Source organism: Rattus rattus, chromosome 5 (genome assembly GCF_011064425.1).
Source record: "Rattus rattus isolate New Zealand chromosome 5, Rrattus_CSIRO_v1, whole genome shotgun sequence".
In the NCBI taxonomy this organism is placed as follows: Eukaryota; Metazoa; Chordata; class Mammalia; order Rodentia; family Muridae; genus Rattus; species Rattus rattus.
In genome coordinates this window covers 99001590-99021221 of record NC_046158.1, presented here as the reverse complement: position 1 = coordinate 99021221, position 19632 = coordinate 99001590, and the positions used below count along the sequence as shown (strand labels likewise).

Sequence of the window (19632 nt, the reverse complement as noted above, 5' to 3'; positions counted from 1 at the left end):
GGTTTTAGTAATCTGAAGAAGCACCTTTGGCAGAGACGTTGTCACTCAGTGGAAGGTGCTTCCCTGGCATGTGCGAGGCAGCTCCACAGAATAACACTGTGCTGCTCCCAACGAAAGTGTGAGATGGTGAGTTTGGTAAATGGAATCACTTTATCTCACGAGTCCGTGTCATTGGAACTTCTTATTCATATTTGGCCATGGAATGCCACCATGTACAAACAAGGATGTGTCAGGAAGATTGGCCCTTCATTTACTGAGTCACTGATGAGCTGTAGACAGAGTACCATGCACTTGCCGTGTCTTATTTAACTCTCACAGTTGTCTGCTGAAGCTGGTACTATTATTTCCATTTAAACATAAAGAATTGGATAACCACTGCGAATGGCTTTTTGCTTGTTCCAAGCGAGATTCAGGATTTGAAACCAGACCTCACGTCTATCTTCTGAGGGTGTGAAGAAGTTGTTTATTTGGTTGGTTTTAGTTGTTTGAGACAAGGCTTTGCTGCACAGTCTAGGCATTCCTGATGGCTAAGATTTCAGGTGCATACCTCTTCCAATTTCTTGTTAGCTCACATTAGCTTTTTTATTTATTTATTTATTTATTTATTTATTTATTTACTTATTTTTTCCCCCGGGGCTGGGGACCGAACCCAGGGCCTTGCGCTTCCTAGGCAAACGCTCTACCACTGAGCTAAATCCCCAACCCGCTTTTTTATTTTTTTAATGATTCCCCAAAATAAAGATACTTAAAAGTATAATTGCTTTCTAGATAAGTAGCAACTTATTTCCTCAACTTTCTCTACTAGACTTTATATATATGTATGGCTTGTTTTTATTTTTGATTGTGTGTTGGGGAGTGTGCATATGTGAGTGATGCTGCCTTCAACACCCAGAAGAGGGTGTCATATTCCCTGGAGCTGGTGATGTGGGGGAACTGAAGGTACCGAGAACTACACTCAGGTCCTTCTCAAGAGCAGTATGTGCTCTTAACTGCTGAGCCAACGCTCTAGTCCTCAACTCACACTTAGATGTAAAACATTACACAATAAATTAATCAAAACCGGGGGAATGAGATGTGGTTCAGTGGTTAAGCGCACTGGCTGCTCTTCGAGAAGACCCAGGTTCAATTCCCACCACCTACATGGCAGCTCACAACTGTCTGTATCTCCAGTTCCAGGGGATCTGGCACCCTTACAGAGACATACATGCAGTCAAAACACCAATGTACATAAAATAAAAAAGAAATAAATCTTTTAAAAAAATTATCAAAACTGTAAAACTGGTCCAGAGAGGTGCTTCAGCTGGTTAAAATGCTTACTGTGTAAGCAGATGGGCCTGAGTGCAGATCTCTAGGGCTTGTGTAGAAGCTGGTCACTTTAGCACTTGTCTGTCACCGTCCTCCTGTATGGGAATGGGAGGCTGAGATAGGAGGAACTCTGGCAGTGGGGGGTTAGCTATCCCAGTGTGTGTACCAGCAAACACAGAGAAATCATCTCAACAGGTTAGTAGGAAAGAACCAGTAGCGAAGGTTTTGTCTTCTGATGTCTACATGTACAATGGCATGCACACACCTGCAGTCACACATACATGCACTTCATATACACGCATGTTTTTTTCCTAGAACATGTTAGGTTTTGTTTCTAATTCATAATATAGAGGATCAAAAATATTTCTTAGGTCAAATTTATGCTAGCTATTCAAATTTGGCACAGTTCATTTTATATTTTACTTTAAGACTGCTCTTTCAGGGGTTAGAGAGGTAGTTCAGTGGTTAAGAGCACTGGCTGGGTCCTGAGTTCAGTTCCCAGCATTCATGTGGCAGCTCACAACCAGCTATAAGTATAGCTATAAGTATAGTTCTGGTGTACAGATGTACCTGAATGCAAAGCCCATATGTGTGTGTGTGTGTGTGTGTGTGTGTGTGTGTGTGTGTGTGTGTGTGTGTGGTAAATTCATACATAAAAATCAAATAGAACAGAAGCAGAAGGAACCCAGACACCTTTAATCCCAACATTTATGAGGCAGAGGTCAAGTCCAGCCTGGTCTACAGAGTAAATGAGACCCAGAACAGCCAGGACTACGGAGAGAAACTCTGTCTCAAAACCCTAAGTAATTAAAAGGGAAAAGGGGAAGACCTATTAAAGGCCATTGTAGTTCACATGAGATATGGCAGGACTTCCAGCGGGATAGTGGATAGAGGTAGGAAGAAGTGATCTGCTTGGGATATGCTAGAACCTGAAACTGAGATTCAGTGTGGAGGAATCAGGGTGTGAGTAACATCACCTAGCAATTGATGAACAACCATGGCAGTGTTTACTGGTATTTGATTACTTCCCAGTCAGAGATGGACAGTTATATCTAATCATTGTACCAACTATATTTTAGACTCATTTTCATGGTCTAGAATGTTACAAAATGAAGAAACTTGATGTTTTAATTTTGTTTATTTATTTTTTTGAGAGGAGGTCTTACTATGTATCTCTGGTTGACCTGGAACTCACTATGTAGATCCAGCTGGCCTCAAACCCATAGAAATCTGCCTGCCTCTGTCTTCTAAGTACTGGGAATAAAGGTGGAGCCACCCACCATGCTCAGCAGAATTTGATGATTTTTTTTTTCAAAACAGGGTTTCTCTGTATAGACCAGTCTGGTCTTGAACTCTGCCACTCCAGTGCTGGGCTAAAAAACAAAACAAAACAAAACAGAACAAAACAAAACAAAACACACACACACCCCGCACAGCTGATGTTTTTAATATCTCAATTTATTCAAGGAAAGACTCAACAAGTCTGCCCTGCAGATTGCCTGTGTACCAGCTGAATTGACTGTTTCTAAATGTCACTTTTTTGTAGTGAGAATGCAGAGGCTCTTTCTCAACTTCTGACCTTGGCACGGTGGATACAGACTGTCCTTGCCAGAATATCAGGTTATAATATGAAGCACGCTAAAGGTTTGTAGGACTCTATTTGTACTGGACATTTGAAAATTATTTCTAAATATTTAACTTTTTAAAAATTGAATTGTATGTTTCTGAGTGATTCGCTTTATGTATGTCTATGGGACACTCTATGACTTGGGGCCCTCAGAGACTTGAAAAGGACACTGGATCTCCAGAACTGAAATTAAAAAGTTGGGAGCTTGGGGGGTTGGGGATTTAGCTCAGTGGTAGGCGCTTGCCTAGGAAGCACAAGGCCCTGGGTTCGGTCCCCAACTCTGGAAAAAAGAACCAAAAAAAAAAAAAAAAAAAATTGTGAGCTTGGTCCTCTGGGAGAGCCGCCAGTACCCTAAACCACTGAGCCATCTCTACAGCCCCCTAAATCTTTAATTTTTTTTGCAAGTAATTATTATGCTAAAATATGATTTGAAAGTACAGATTTGTTAAATATCAGGAAATAGAGATTTTGAATCCAAGACTTTTTGGCTATCAGTTTACTCAGTTCAATCATTTTTCATAATGGAAAACAGAACAGTGTATAATGTTCTGTCTTAATATTAATAAAAATGTATTAAATCTGTATCCTTATGTATATATTTTTTACAGCTGAATGACAATGTTGCCATGGAGATAGGCTTAAAAAACGGAAATTGAAGATCACTTAAAATGTTTGGTGAAGAGGGGCTAGGGATGATTCAGTGAGAGAAGTGCTTGCCGAGCATGCATGAGGATCTGAATCTGGGTCCCCAGCAGCACTTAGAGAAATGCTGGGTGCTGGGGGAAAGGGATGGATAGAGCCTAAGAGTCTGATGGCCAAAACTGTGACCCAGGTTTAGTGACAGGTCCTGTCTGTAAAAGGCAGAGTGATTTATGTTCTTCTCTGGCCTCCTCACGCATGTACATGGGCTCCTGAACCTGGATACACACATGCATACCCACACATATACATTCTACCATGTGCATATAACATTTGTCGAAGAACTGTCTTTATTAGGTTATAAATCAATAAATAAAGGCAGAGTCCAGTTTGTATTGTTGGTTTTGTCTGTGTAAGAAGGGTTCTTGCAATCTTGTCCAAGCTGCACTCCAGCTCCTGGGTTTACACAGTTCTCCTGCCCCATCCTCTCCATGGCTGGGACTATACACAGCTTTAGTTTGAAGACCTCTGTTGGTGGCAGGAGAGATCCAAGTCCTGTAAGTTGTCTTCTGGACTGCACAGGAGCCACCTCCACTACCTGGTGTGTGTGCACACAAACAGAAACACACTCACACTCACATACGTACACATACACGCCAAATTAAGTACAAATGCGGGTTTTAAAATTAAAAGAATTAAATGAAGTTACTGATGAGTCAAAATATTCATTACCGATTAGAGGAGAAAGCAAAACTATAAAGAGCAGCACTGTATGATGTCTTTAAGGAAGAACCCGTTTATGTGTGAGGTTGATGTGCAAGAAGGACTTCATCTGTGCTATCTAAGCAGAGAAGCTAGGACGGGCTACTCACTACTAACTAACGTGTCTAAGGGATTATCCATGGTTTAAACAGCCGGAGAGCTGATTGTTAGATGAGACTTGGGCATGATTTTTATCTCTTCTTTCATTTAATTTGTAAGGAGAAGCTCCAGCAGTTCCTGTCTTGTTTAATCAAGGAATGGGGGATTCTACTTTTGAGTTTCATTCCATCCTGAGTTTTGGAGTTCAGTCCTCGTAAGTATCTAACGAGTTAACAGAGTTTGTGAAGTAGGGTGTCGTGACACACACTTTGGAAACAGAGGCAGGTGGATCTCTGAGTTTGAGGTCAGCCTGGTCTGTGTAGTGAGTTCCAGGCCAGGCAGGGCTACATAGTGAGACCCTGCCTCAAAAAATAGTTTGGAAAAGTAAAAATTGGAGCTAACTTTTTTTTTCATTTGTAAAACTGTCTCCTTATCCATTTTTTCCCCTAAAGTTTTACTTAGTAAATTAGATGGTTTGAGATTCTTTTAGAAAAATGTTATTGGTGTGTGTGCATGCATGTGCGTGTGTTTTGGAGGGCAGGGGTCATGTTCCATGGCGCACTGATAGAAGCTGGAGGATGATGCTCTGGGGAACAAACCCACACTGACATGTTTCTCCTCTGAGCCGCCTGGAGTGACTTGGAAGAGGCTGCTCCCTACACCCTGCCACTCCATAATCACTTTTGACAAAACAAACAACAACCAAAGCTACAAGAGGATCAGAATGTAAAGACCTCACTTAAATGACACATTTTGTTTGCCTGTGACTTTCTGAAAAAACGTTGTCACTTTACCCTCAGTTTGTATTTCATGTGCAATCGAAAGTGCCCTACTGTATCTCAGAGTTACAAAAGAGACTTGAAAAAGATATAATGTCCCAGATGAGGGATTACTATTTTGTGCATATGACTACCTCATACCTTTTCTACCTACAATCCTTTTTCACACTACCTGTCTTATTGCTTCTCAAATACTTGTTAAAAGTGAAATTTGGAGGAACCAGAAACTGTTGCTCCAAGTGCTTGTTGGGGTTACCTGTCATGTATATACATGAATAGCATAAATGTATACACACAAGTGCGAACACACACGTGTGCGCGTACACACACACACACACACACACACACACACACACACACTATCAATTCAGAAATACTTTTATACCTTTTCAGAGTACCAAAACATGTAGATGAGATCTTCTTCCTCTGAACTTCATTTTCTCTTTTCAGTCTGTCCTTAGTTTGGGCCTAGACCGGTCCAGTTGTGCTCATTACTGAACTTTAGCTCTACGGTGATATGCACCAGTGCCATTTTGTAAGAGAGTTTTCTACCTTTAGGAGGTGGCTTTCCCTATTTTTTTTTATGAATAAATCTATAGAGGTTCTAATCCCTAGTTTGACAAGTTTGACATTTCACTTATTTTGATGTTTGATAGTCAACTAGATTGGATTAAGAATATTACTTTAAGGTTGGAGAGATGGCTCAGCAGTTAAGAGCACTGATTGCTCTTCCAGAGGTCCTGAGTTCAAGTCCCAGCAACCACATGGTGGCTCACAACCATCTGTAATGGGATCTGAGGCCCTCTTCTGGTGTGTCTGAAGACAGCTACAGTGTACTCATATACATAAAATGAATAAATCTTTAAAAAAATTAAAAAGAATATTAGATTAATAAGACACACTTGGATCTGTTTGTCTGCTTTTTTTAAAATATTTTTTTATTTTCTAAGTATGAGCGCTTTGTCTTCATTTCTGACAGTGTATGACTTGTGTGCCCAGTGCCTGTGAAGCCAGAAGAGAAGGCATTAGGTCCCCTGGAACTGGAGCTACAGAGGGTTGTTAGCCTCTGTGAGTGCTGGGATGCAAATTGACCTCTGCGCCATCTTTGCCACCGCAGTGAGGGCTTCACCCCAGTGAGGGCTCCACCCCAGTGGGGGCTCCACCGCAGTGGGGGCTCCACCCCAGTGGGGGCTCCACCCCAGTGGGGGCTCCACCCCAGTGAGGGCTCCACCGCAGTGGGGGCTCCACCCCAGTGAGGGCTCCACCGCAGTGAGGGCTTGTCTTGAGAGGCTTAGTTGAGGGAGAAGTCCACATGGAAGGTAGATGGTGGCACGCCATGGCTGGGTGACTGGAGAACCCGTGTGGGAACAGGCAGCTCCACACGCTTGCTATCTCAGCGGTCACCTGCGTCCTCTAGCATGCCTTTCCTCCATGATGGACTGTATCTCTTGGCGTTGTGAGCCTAAATACTTCCTTCCTTACGTTGCCTTTTGCCAGATGTTTGGTCACCGCAGTGAGGAAAGTAGCTAACGCACTCAGTGTCGAAGGGAGGTGACTGGTTCTGATGCTCTCTGACCTAATGAGGCTTCTCAGAAAGCAGCACTTAAAAACATACTGTACAGATTTCTTCTTCCTTTATTTCTAGGGTGAAATACTCAAACAGTATCAAGGAAATGGTCATTCTCTTTGCCACAACAATTTACAGAATCGGCCTGAAAGTGCCTCCTGATGAATTGGACCCACGAGTACCCATGATGACCTGGAGCACGTGTGCTTTCACTATCCAGGCAATTGGTAAAGCCTCTTTACAAAATACAACCAGATGCTCTGGAGGTCTCGATGAGACAGAATTCACAGTGGTTGAATAGAATATGTTTGCTTCCCTGACTCGGAAGAGTTTGCTGTGTTTGAGGACTGCTACTATTTCGGTGTATTGGTGTGGCCTGAGAACTTTTAGTATTTATAGCTTTTTCACCTACCGTAGTAGCCCTGTGCAGCTGGCTAGTATTTTGAAGGCTAGCCTTAAGCACTGTAGTCAGACAGTGGCAGTCTTACATCACTAGCTCAAGAACCAATTAAGAGGATTCAGCCCAGGACTTTACAGGATCGTTATTTCATACTTAGAGAAAAAAGAAAATAGAACCAAAGTCACAAACAAACTAAAAAATTAATTGGAGGAGGATGTATGAGGTGGCCAGGAGAGAAAGGTTGGCAGAAATAGGTCTGAGTGATAACCTGTCGGATGCTTTGCCATATTGGAAGTTCCCCAGGGAAGGGCAAAGTAGGCAAGAAGCACTGAGGTTTGTAAGTGGGCGCGTCATTACACAGATAACAGTCTGTCTCCGCCACACCATCTTTATCCAAGCGAGTTTAGATTTCCCTTCAATACAGTCTTTATGAAATCTACATTTTCATCACTAAGTCCCTTTCTGGAACAATACACTCTGTCATAACTTGGATTGCGTAGCGTGTACACTTTCTTAGTCTCGGGATAGACTTTAGGAGCCGCTCACAAACCTGTTAGACTCAAAGCATGCGCATAGGACAATGCACTGGTGTGTTTACTCAGGCTGAGGCCAGCGTGGGCTCCATAGTGAAGAACCAACCAAACCAAACTATGCTAAAACATACATTGTATAATATTTTTGGATTTATTTTTTCTTTTTTAAGAAAACCTTTTGGGAGATGAAGGAAAACCTCTATTTGGAGCACTTCAAAATAGACAGGTATGCATATTCCAATAGATTTCAGTGGTTCTGAGGTACATTGTAGAAAGGGGATTCCTAGCTTAGTTATCACTGAAACCTTTGTGCTCCCTCTGTGTATGCTTGGTGTGGGGAGTGTGCTGCAGTTTGAGTAAGAGTGATGGTTAGTGCTGTGTACTTTACAGAACTTTCTCACTGTCAATAGTTATGTGTAATTCACACACATTTCATCTGACTCGACTCCTTTTCTGCCCTCCCCTGTATTGCTGAGCCTAAAACCAGATACATCCTGTATTTTCCCCTCACTGATGGATGCTTCACCATCATGTAACATTGACTATTAATGGATTCTGCTCTAGACAGGTAATTATTGCTGAGTTAAAGATGAGACACTCAGGGCAGGGTAGATGGCTCAGTGGGTAAAGACACATGCCACAAACCTGATAAACCAAATTGATCCCCAAAGTATGCATGGTAGGAGAACGAATTGGCCCATGTTGTTGCTGACCTCTGCATGTGCTCCAACACACACACTGTGTTAGCTAGGTTTGTACTGCTGTGATAGAACACCATGACCAGAAGCTGTTTGTTTGGAGAGGAGAGGGTTTACGTCAGCCTAGAGTTAGGAGCTAAATGTAGAAACCTAGAAGCCTAGAACCATGGTCCCGTGGCTTGTGCAGTTTGCTTTCTTACCTACCTCAGGACCACCTGCCCAAGGGCGGAACCACCTACAGGTCAATCTAATGGGAACATTTTCTTAATTTAGGTTTCCCTTTCCCAAATGACCCTAGCTTGTGTCAAATTGACAAAAAAACAAACAAGCAAAAAAACAAAAACAAAACCCAACAACACATGTGCATACAAGTGCACACATACACATACATACATACATACATACATACATACATACATACATACATACATACATTAAAAAAAAGGCAACCCTGAGTCTGAAATGCTCAATTGGTAAATGCACTTGCCACTCAGCTTAATGAGCTGAGTTCAGTCCCTAGGACACATGGAAGGGGAGAACCTACTTGTGCAAGTTGTCTCTGACATATCCATGGGTGCACATTCACAGGAAATAAAAATAATTTTTTCATAAAAAGAATATGTAACCCTGGTAACTAGTAAGTAGTCAATGACTGCATTTAGCACTTGTCTAGCATACATGAAGCCCTTGATTAAATTTTTAGCCCTAATAATCATAATAGCAATAATATAATAGTAATATAATAATTATTATTGCCTGTCTCTTTAGTCCTTTCTGCCATATCATATCCCCAAAGAATCATGAACTGTACCCAGTTAGCTGTTTTTGTTGTTTTGTTTTGTTTCTAATGTGTGCTCAGTAGCACTGTGAAAACTAATGGGTACAAGCTCCCTAGCCCACTGCCTGGCCAGGCATTGCTCTCTTGGACGGATGCTACAAGAAACTCAGTCCACATTGTGTGTCCCTTAGATCCCTGGGACTGCTTCTAGGAAGAAGAAGATGTATTTCAGTTGTTCTGTGGCTTCTTATTATCATTTTAGAATTTCTAAATACAATTTGCACAGGATTCAACAGTCCCATGTTTTAAAAGGTTGAGTCTGGAGGCTCAGTGATTAAGAGCACTGACTGCTCTTCCAGAGGTCCTGAGTTCAATTCCTAGCAACCACATGGTGGCTCACAACCATCAGTAATGGGAACCTGGCTCTCTCTTCTGGTGTGTCTGAAGAGAGCAACAGTCTACTTACATACATAAAATAAACAAATAAATCTTTTTTTTTAAAGATTGAATCTGGAGAACAGAACAAAGCTGAGAACTGAAATGATCATAACTAACATTTCTTTTTAATAGAAAATTCAAAAGTATAGTGAAATTAAAAAACATTTTTATGTACATATTGTAGCTGGGTGTGGTGGTGCTGGCCTTTAATACCAACACTTGGGAGAAGGACACAGAAAGATTCCTCAGTGTGAGGGCAGCCAGGAATACATAGAAAGACACTATCTCAAAAAAATAAAATATTGTGAGTATTTGATAAGTATATAAAGCATTAGTGTATAGTAGGCTAGGATTGGTTATTTATCATTCTGACCTAACTTTCATCTCCTATCGTTTTATCTCACCTCGCCCACAATCCAGCATAATGGTCTGAAAGCGTTAATGCAATTTGCAGTTGCACAGAGGACTACCTGTCCTCAGGTCCTGATACAGAAACATCTGGTTCGACTCCTATCAGGTAGGGACTTAATTATTTTCTAAGTATTTACCTGTGTTTTCTTCTGCATTTATGGCAATATATTTCAGCTAGGAGATGACATACTGACTGACTGTTAAACACTCACTGTTGAGATCTAACTGCCTACAACAGACTTGCCCAAATGACCTGATGTACAGCCACCGCCTCATGATTGCTATGTTGTTTTTAAATGTATCCTTTTGGCTGGGTCCGTGATTGCACAACCCTTTAATCCCAGGACCTGGCAGGCAGAGGCAGGCAGATCTTGATGAACTCGAGGTCAGCCTGGTCTGCTAAGTGAGTACCAGGACAGCCAGAGCTACACAGAGAAACCCTGTCTCCAACAGCAATCAATCAATCAATCAATCAATCAATCAATCAATCAATGAGCGGTCTTACATGTTTGGAGCTGGGCAACACTCAAAAGGCAGAAGCAGGCAGATCTCTGTGAATTTAAGGCCAACCTGCTGTACAAAGCCTGTTCTAGGTTAGCCAGGGCTGTTACACAGAGATACCCTGTCTTGATGCCCCAAAACAAACAAACAAACAACAAACTTTAGTTTATACTTGTTACATCTTCTTGATAATTTGATAATGTGTTCCCTTTCCTAGTGTGTAGTGGCCCTGACTGTCCCTTCTGTCTACTTACGGTTTTGAGTCTGCTTTATTTGATAAGAGTTGATAGGCCAGCCTGTTTATAGCCGCCACACTTACATTAAATTGGCTCAGTTTTTTTAGTGTCTTGGAAACCATAGACAATTGGACTTTGGTTTTTTAACTAGTCGGTTTACCTGTACCTTTTATTTGGCTGACGGAGAGTTTTTCTACTTAAGGCTATTTTGAGAGGAACTATTAATGAAATTCTAAAGAAAATCATATATTTTTTAAATATTATATATATATAATATATATATATGTAGACTGTAGCTGTCTTTAGACACACGAGAGGGCATCAGATCTACAGATGGTTGTGAGCCACCATGTGGTTGCTGGGATTTGAACTCAGGACCTCTGGAAGAGTAGATGAACCTCTGAGCCATCTCTCTAGCCTGAAAATCATATTTTTAAATAATTTTTTCATTAATGTTCTGGTTGGCTGAATTATGGATTATAGTAGTTTTTGCTACTTTGTGGATTCTTTTTTTCCCTACCCTCTATCTTCTGGCTTTACCCCCATCACTAGATAGGAGAGAAGGAAGGAGAGAAGGAAGGAGAAAGGGAGGGAGGGTGGGAGACAGAGAGAGAGAGATCCCTGAATCCAATTCCTTTCCTTTTGTTTCTTCTTTGAGCATGACACTAACAAACCACAACCAACCCCCTGGATGACCACCAGCCATTGACTACTGACTCCGCCTATTGGGCATCTAGCATTTATAGACCCTCTGTGACACACAGACGCGTACATACACATACATAAATGAATGAATAGATAATCACCATCTTTGAAAAAGTTACCATCCTCACGTACAGTGAGGAATAGGGCACATCCATGATCTTAAGCCTGTAAGGGGCAAGAGCTGGGCTGTAACTCGCTGCCCAGCACACACAGGGATAGGGGTTGATCACCAGCACCTCGGATCGGAAGGGGAAAGAGGGCAGTGGAACCACTAAGAAGAAGACTAGAAGACTGCGCATGCTAAGGTTAACTGGTTGCTCTAGTGGAGTTTAGTTTTATTTTTGAGACAGGGTCTCACTTTGTAGCTCTGATTGGCCTGGAGCTCAAACTTACTGTCATCTTCCTGTCATTGCTTGCCAAGGACTAAGATTACAGGCTTGTGCTAACCACACTCTACTCTTCAAAGGAATTTTAAAATAAATATTTATAGTAACTAGGGAGGGAAGTTTTAGAACTGCCTGTAAGAAAAAAATTGATGATGAGAGAGTATTCCAGTCACTGAGTGGAACCAATCTCAGGACAGGGATTAGGAAATGTTTTAAATGTCCTGAGGGCAACACAGTTTGTGACCCTGGAAAGAAAATAAGATAGGTGTAGATAACGCTGCTGACTGCATTGACAGAAGTGTTGCTGGGAAAAAAACTTTTTTTAAAAAATTTTTGAGACAGGTTTTTTTCTATGTATCCCTGGCTGTCCCAGAACTCACTCTGTAGACCAGGCTGGCCTCCAATCACAGAGATCCCCCTGCCTCTGCCTTCTATGTGCTAGGATTAAAAACGTGCACCACCACTGCACAGTGAAAAATAACACAAAGAAATGAGACCTAGAAATTGCAAATGACTTGTCAAGGATCAGGATTTCATTGCTGTGAAAAGATACAATGACCAAGGCAACTCTTACAAAGGCAAACACTTAACTGGGGCTGGTTTAGTTTCAGAGATTCAGTCAGTTATCATCATGGCAGGAAGCATGGCAGCATGCTGGCATGATGCTGGAAAAGGAGCTGAGAATTATACATCTTGATCCAAAAGCAGCCAGAAGGAGACTGACTTCTGCAGGCAGCCAGGAGGAGGCTCTCTCCTGCACTGGCTAGACCTTGGGCATAGGACCTCAAAGCCCACACCTATAGGGGCTTACTTCCTCCAACAAGGCCACACCTCCTAATAGTGCCACTTCCCATGGGCCAAGCACATTCAACCCACCACAGCACTCAGCCTGCTAGCAGCAAAACCCTGTGTTCATCTTAGTTTAAGATAGAGCATAAGATAGACTACTCCATGGTTATTATATGCCACACCTAGTATAAATCCTTTAAAAGTCTATATTAATAAACTTGTCCGCAATCTATAAATACTGCAGACTTAGAGAAGTTAAGTTGCTTCCCTGTAAGAAATAGCCATACAAGAACCTATTTCAGTCTTATATCCAGAAAACATGACCTTAATATTTATGCTACTTATTTAGAATATTGGGATTGGGGTTAAGAAATTAGTCTGAGCAGAAACTTCTCTCCCTTAGTTTTAAAAGTAATAGCTGTGTTGAGGCTGGAGAGATGGCTCAGTGGTTAAGACTGCTTGCTCTGCTATCATGAAGAGTGGAGCTGAAATGCCAGTACCCAAGTAACAAGCCAGGCATGCCACAGATACCTATCTGTATCCCTGGCTTTGGGGGTAAGGATGGGATAGGAGTGGAGACAAGAAGATCACTAGGGTTTTCTGGTCCAGGTGAGCCAAGAAATGTTAGCCCTCAGTTGAGAGGGAGCCATCTCAAAGGAATAGGCAGAGACTAATAGAAGAAGAAATATTATATTTATTGAATTGTATATATACAATTATATTTTCTGGCCTCATTTCAGAAAAACAAGGTGGACAGCACCTTAGGATACCCAAGGTTGACCTCCGGCCTCCCTATCACCTCTGGATGCACCTATACACATATATAAAAATAAAACTATACAATTTGTTTTCTTGCTCTTATGTATGCAAAACTGTTTCTAGCCAGGCATGATGGCCCATACCTGTAATTCTAGCACTTAAGAGGTTGAAATAGGAACACTTTTATTTCCTAGACCAGCCTGGGCTACATATCGAGGCTAGCTCAACAAAACAAAAAGAAATGACAATCCTGTAGTCTTAACTTCTTGATCTCATTTCTTGCCATTTTTTCCCCTAGTTTTCATTAAAAACTGGTCAAATTAAAAAGATAATACTTTGTAGCATTTGTCATTTAAATGCATTTAATGTTATCCACAGAGGCACCAAAATGTGCCACTGTCACACAAAGGAATTCAACACTTCCCCTTGGATTAATTTAACCAAAATTGAGCCCAAGTTTGAATTTTCCACTTCTCTCCCTGTGTCTTCCATTTGCCTGTAGCTTATGTTTTTCTCACTTGTCTGTCTATGCCTACCTAATCATGTCTGTCTCTTTTATTCTGTGTCTTGTTCCTAATAAAGAGCACAGAAAACATGGTATGGGGGTTGGGGATTTAGCTCAGTGGTAGAGCGCTTGCCTAGCAAGTGCAAGGCCCTGGGTTCGGTCCCCAGCTCCGAAAAAAAGAAAAAAAAAAAAAAAACATGGTATGGAGAATGAATAAAGGATACTTTAATCTTGTAAAGCTGAGCTTTACAAGGAATGTTTACCTCCAAATAATTCGAAATGCCCTCAGAGCACCCAGTACTGCAAACATACTGTTACCAAGCAGCCTCAACAGCTGTTTCCAACATTGATGGTGGATATCTGTTGTATAAGGTCACTTTCAACTTCTTTGCTGTTTTCAATGGTTACTATAATAACACACATATATTTACACGGTTGCATTGCTGTCTGGGTCAGGGGCATGCAAGTTACATAATGCATTAGCTTTGGTTGTAAAAGCTGAACACAAAGACAGTAAGGTAGGTTGTTAATATTGTTCTCTTAAAGATAAACTAAATAAACAGGCAGGATATTAAGGCAAGTCCAATGTATATTAAGTTGGTTGTGAGGTCCTGTTAAAGTTTCAGTCTCTTTAAGATTAAGAGATATTTTCATAAAAAATGTATCACATTCAATCTGTCTATACTTCCAATATAATCCATATAATCTAATTCTGTATAGGAAAGTTTTCTTTTTTTTCCTTAAATTGATTTTGTTTCCTTTTCTTTAAGTAATTAATTAATTTATTTATGCTAATGTACATTGGTAGTTTGCCTGAGTGTATGTCTGTATGAGGGTGCCAGATCCCCTGGAACTGAAATTACAGACATTTGTTAAGCAGACATGTGGGTGCTGGGCATTGAACCCAAGTTCTCTGGAAAACCAGCCATTGCTCTTAACCACTGAGCCGTACACAGGAAGGTTTTCTATGTCCTCCTTTGCATTGCAAGCTCTCCCTGCTCGCCATCCTAAGTCTGCTCACACACTGTATGTTACAGAACATTTAGAAGTCTTGGTGGAAAAGGAGCTAGGTCAGGGGCACGGCTCTGGCATAGCACATTCAGCACTGGCTTCACCTATAACAAAGCCAGTCAGTCATTCAGCATTTCAGAAATGGAAGGTGGGGGCTGCTAGGGAGTGGACTTGGGCTTCACAAGTGATAAACATGGCCCCTTGTTTCTGGCAAATGTCTCTTGAGCAATCTATTTCAGGATTTTCTCCTAAATCTTATCGTCCAACTCTTAAGCTATATGTGACTTTCTAGTGGCCTTTATTCTGTTAAGACAACAGTATGATATACTAGTCTGTTCTCTAGCCCCATCATATTTTTATATAATGCTTCCAGTTTGCATTTGATTCAAGTACATTACTGCTTCACTGACTGAATTATATTAACTTTTGTTTTAGTTGTTCTTCCTAACCTACAATCAGAAAATACACCATGCCTTCTATCCGTTGATCTATTTCATGTTCTGGTAAGTGTTTAGTAAAATGATTTTGAAGTCATGAAGCTTATAATTTCATGGTTTTTTCTTAATAAATTCATGTTTTCTGTTCAAAATAATAAATTTTTGGTGTTCAAGATGTTTCATTTGATGTTTTATTCATTCCTTTACAAATACAGATTTCACTAAGATATCAAAATTATTTTTAAAATGAAAGCACATTTATTTTTTAATTTATGATTGGTTTTGTAGTTGGTTATATTTGATAATATACGAACAAGTAAACTTCCTCTAATTTTGTTATGGCTCCTTCCCACTCCCTTTTAACTTGTTTATACGCAATGAATTAGTGTGTAAGCTATACATTAAATATAATCATTAATCATCTAGTGATAGAGACTAGCCCATAAGTCCATGGCAGCTTCCTTAAAATAGTGAACTCCTGGGAGCTTTATGTAGGAATTTTTATCTTTGCAATAATTTTATTCTTTTAGACCTAGCCCAATGACGAGAACAGTGGGAAGGTTGAAAACCATGGGTTTTGTGGGTATTGGGTTAGCCAATCCTCCCATCACCCTCTTTGTACCTTATAATCTAAGTCTGTACTCAGTACCTGCCCACCCTGACTCTTTTGGGATGCCCTGGGGAACCTTAACAAGATCCTAACAATTGGACCTTGCCTCATAGTCATATTTTGTTGGATTGGGATGAGGCCTGTGTGTCAGTGTTTTTAAGAACATCCAAGGGTTTATAATACAAATCTTCAGACCTACACAGCAGAGGACTACTGCCTAGGCCTACAATAAGGAGACTCAGCAAAGGGATGCTATTTAGCGATGGCCTTTGCTCATCACTTATGGTTATTATAATTATAATCTAAGATATTCTGTTGAATATCACTAGGAAAAGTATGGTGGTTATTTTCAAAACAACAGCAGCAAAACTGCACCATTTAGTCCCCTTTACCTTTAGTTAGGAGTCAGCTTGTCTTGGCCTTTCTCAGTTATCCTGTTGCTGTCCATTTTCCCTTCACAGGTGGGCGCTGTCTTAGCGTTCCCGTCCTTGTACTGGGATGACACGGTGGATCTGCAGCCTTCACCGCTCAGCTCTTCATACACCCACCTTTACCTCTTCCATCTGGTCACCATGGCCCATATGCTTCAGATACTCCTCACGGTAGATGCAGGTAAGGCTCCCGTCTTGGTTACTTGACCACAAGTAATATTTGCCTGTGCTTCACTGGCAGAGTGAATTGTGTGTGTGATTAACCATGTTACATATGTCTAAGTCTCGTGTTATGTGTTATTTATTCATGTATTTCTCACCAAATGTTACTTAAGTAGTAAAGGTAGAATAAGCTCAATATTTGGCTGTCTAACTTCCAGCTTCTCTGCAGATATGTAGAGGGGATGTTAGGACCTGTTTTTCTCCCTGTCTTCCAAATTCCTCCTTGTCAAAGTCTCTCCAGGTTTATTTCCACACACATACATTCTGCCTTTTGCATTTTTTCAGTTCTAGTGATAGTGTTCCTTGCCTTGTTGCACTGCCATAGGTTACTTTATGTCATGGTTATTTGTAGCTCATTCCACTCCTTGCCCAGCTTCTCCTTCCTCACATGTGTTTTCTGATTACAGAGAACAATCACATTTAAAACCATTCCCCTTAGCATCAAGTATCTGGCAATCTTTGTTCTCTACAATAAGTATTCATTAATGTTTTTTGAGTTATGATTTGTGTTACATGAATATAACATTATCAAATTATAAGTATTCTTTTAGTGCCAAGTCCGCAATAGCAAATGAGGTGCTCGGCAGTGGCTCAGTGGCCTCAGGGAAAGTACTTGCTGTTCAAGCCTGAGGGCCGGAGACCACAGAGCCTAGATAGGGCTGGTGACCATACTCAGGAGGCTGAGACAAGGGTTCCATGGAACAAGCTGACTTGCTAAACTACCTGGAATTGGCAAGCTCCAGCAAGCTTCAGTGAGAGACTCTGTGTCAAGAAATAAATAAATAGATGGAAAGTGATCAAGGAAGATATTTCAGTATCAGCTTTGAATTTCCATATGCATGCATGCACACACATGAAAACACATACATATACATACATGCATATATACCATATATCATATGTGTACCTGTGAAACAAATGAACAATAAATAAAGTCTGATTCTGGATAACAGTGATCAATAAAAACTACAGAAAATTCAGGAAATTTAAAGAAAAATCAGAAAGAAAAAAAATGTTAAAGGGGACTGGAAAGTTACCTCAGTGGTTAACAGCACTGGCCTCTCCTCCAGAGGACACAGGTTCAATTCTCAACACCTACATGGCAGTTCACAACTGTCTGTAACTCCAGTTCTAAAGGATCCACCTCCCTCTTCTGACCACCCAGAGCACTACATGTTACAGAGAGAATCAGCAAAAAGTGTACTTTTGCCATAAGATAATAGAGAAAACTTGGAAACAATCAGAGTAGCCATTAGTTGATTGATAAATAATTTGTGGTACATCTAGACAATGGAATATTATTAGTTCAAGGAAGAAAGGAACTATCCAGTCTTGAGAGTGCGTAGAGGAGATTTGAGCATATATACTAAGTGAGAGAAGTCAGTGTGAAAGATACATATGGGTCCAACTCCAGGACATTCTGGGGAAGGCAAAACTGGAGATATGTGAGCAGAACAATGATGTGCATGGGTGAGGGAGGAGAAGCAGAGAGACAGTGAAGCTAGTCTATATATATGCTATCCAAACCAATAGGATGCAGAACGCCATGAGTGAGCTTTAGTGAGCCTTAGTCTTGAGTCAGGTGAGGTCAGCCTTATAGCCCTATTTTAATCTTTCAGTGCTCAACTGGCTCTTCTAGGTCTCTTACCTCTCTGCATAAACTGTTTTCAAAGACTCAGTTGTATTATTTTTAATGTTATGAGTTTGCATCCTAAATGCCGATGCCTACATAGGCCGGAAGCATCAGGTGCTTTGGAGTTGCAGTTACAGGAAGTTATGAGTTGACTAAAGTGAGTCCTGGAAATTAAATTTAGGTCCTGTGAAGATTGGTGAGCTCTCCTAACCACTGTCCCTAGGCTTGCCACTTTTTAAAAACAGTTTCACTAGGTCAGGCTGTTCTGGAACTCACTATGTAGTCCCAGGCTGTCCTTGAACTCTTGGCAACCCTCTTATTTTATGCTCTAAGTGATAGCTTATAGGCATGAGACATGACTTTGGGCTTAGACTTTAGAATCAGTTTGTCAGTATGAACTTCTGATCAAAATGACTGTCACTAATACACATATAATAACAATGTTGGATATTGATAATAAGAGAAAGTTCTCCATGTATAGGATCTGAAATACATAGAATTCAATTTTTTTATTTTTTTTATTTTTTTTGCTATTTTGCTACAAATATGAAACTTCTCAATTAAGTTTATGGTTTATGTGTGTATATATATATATGTACTGTATTCACATTGTGTGAGTGTGTACCTTCATGTGGAGGCTAGAGTTCAATGTTGGTGTCCTCAGTTACTCGCTATCTTAGTTTTAGCGGCAGGATTTCTCAATGGACTGGGAGCTCATTGGCTAAGCTGGGTTAGGTAACCAGTAAGTTCTGGGGACCTGCCTGTCTCTTGTTCAACCTATGTTAGTAGCCATGCCCAGATTTGAGATGTGGGTTGGGGTCAGAACACAGGCTCTCATGCTTGAGTGATGGATCCTTTATCTCCTTCCCAGCTCAATCCATTGATAAACAGACAAAGCAGTGATGTCATTACATATATGCATTTGTCAAACTCTTCAAACAGTTGGCTTGAAACCATTTCACTCTATGTAAGGTTCACTTTGACTCCCCTGCCCTCACCCTCTGTGCATGTATACAAATTCACATATATATCGCAGACATACACATCATAATTTAAAAATTATTGTGCTTTTTATTTGTATGTACGCTGCTGAGGATTGAACCCAGGTTCTAGGATGAAGTATACATTCTACCACTGAACAATGCTTCACTTTTACCTCTTAACTTGAATGGGGAAAAAAATCAATATAAACTCAATGTGTTTCCAAGTTGAATAGATTATTATATTCATTTATTATTTGTGGAGGAAGGGATGCCTGTGCCATCATGCGCACGTGGAGGTCAAGCCAACTTACAGGAGTCACTTTTCTTCTACTGTATGGGTTCTGGGTATTGAATTTAGGTTGTCAGACTTGGCAGAATGTGCTTTTAC

At 40.7% G+C, this 19632-nt stretch overlaps 1 protein-coding gene across 1 annotated transcript in view; it reads left to right on the top strand.

Moving 5' to 3' along the window:
* The window catches only part of Ubr1 (ubiquitin protein ligase E3 component n-recognin 1), a 111470-nt gene that overhangs the window by 73339 nt on the left and 18499 nt on the right, over window positions 1-19632 (top strand). The window contains exons 33-39 of the mRNA XM_032904035.1: window positions 2852-2949; window positions 4553-4646; window positions 6857-7005; window positions 7882-7937; window positions 10046-10142; window positions 15364-15431; window positions 16437-16587. Coding sequence (XP_032759926.1) covers window positions 2852-2949; window positions 4553-4646; window positions 6857-7005; window positions 7882-7937; window positions 10046-10142; window positions 15364-15431; window positions 16437-16587 — 713 coding nt within the window. The remainder of the gene's footprint in view (window positions 1-2851; window positions 2950-4552; window positions 4647-6856; window positions 7006-7881; window positions 7938-10045; window positions 10143-15363; window positions 15432-16436; window positions 16588-19632) is intronic.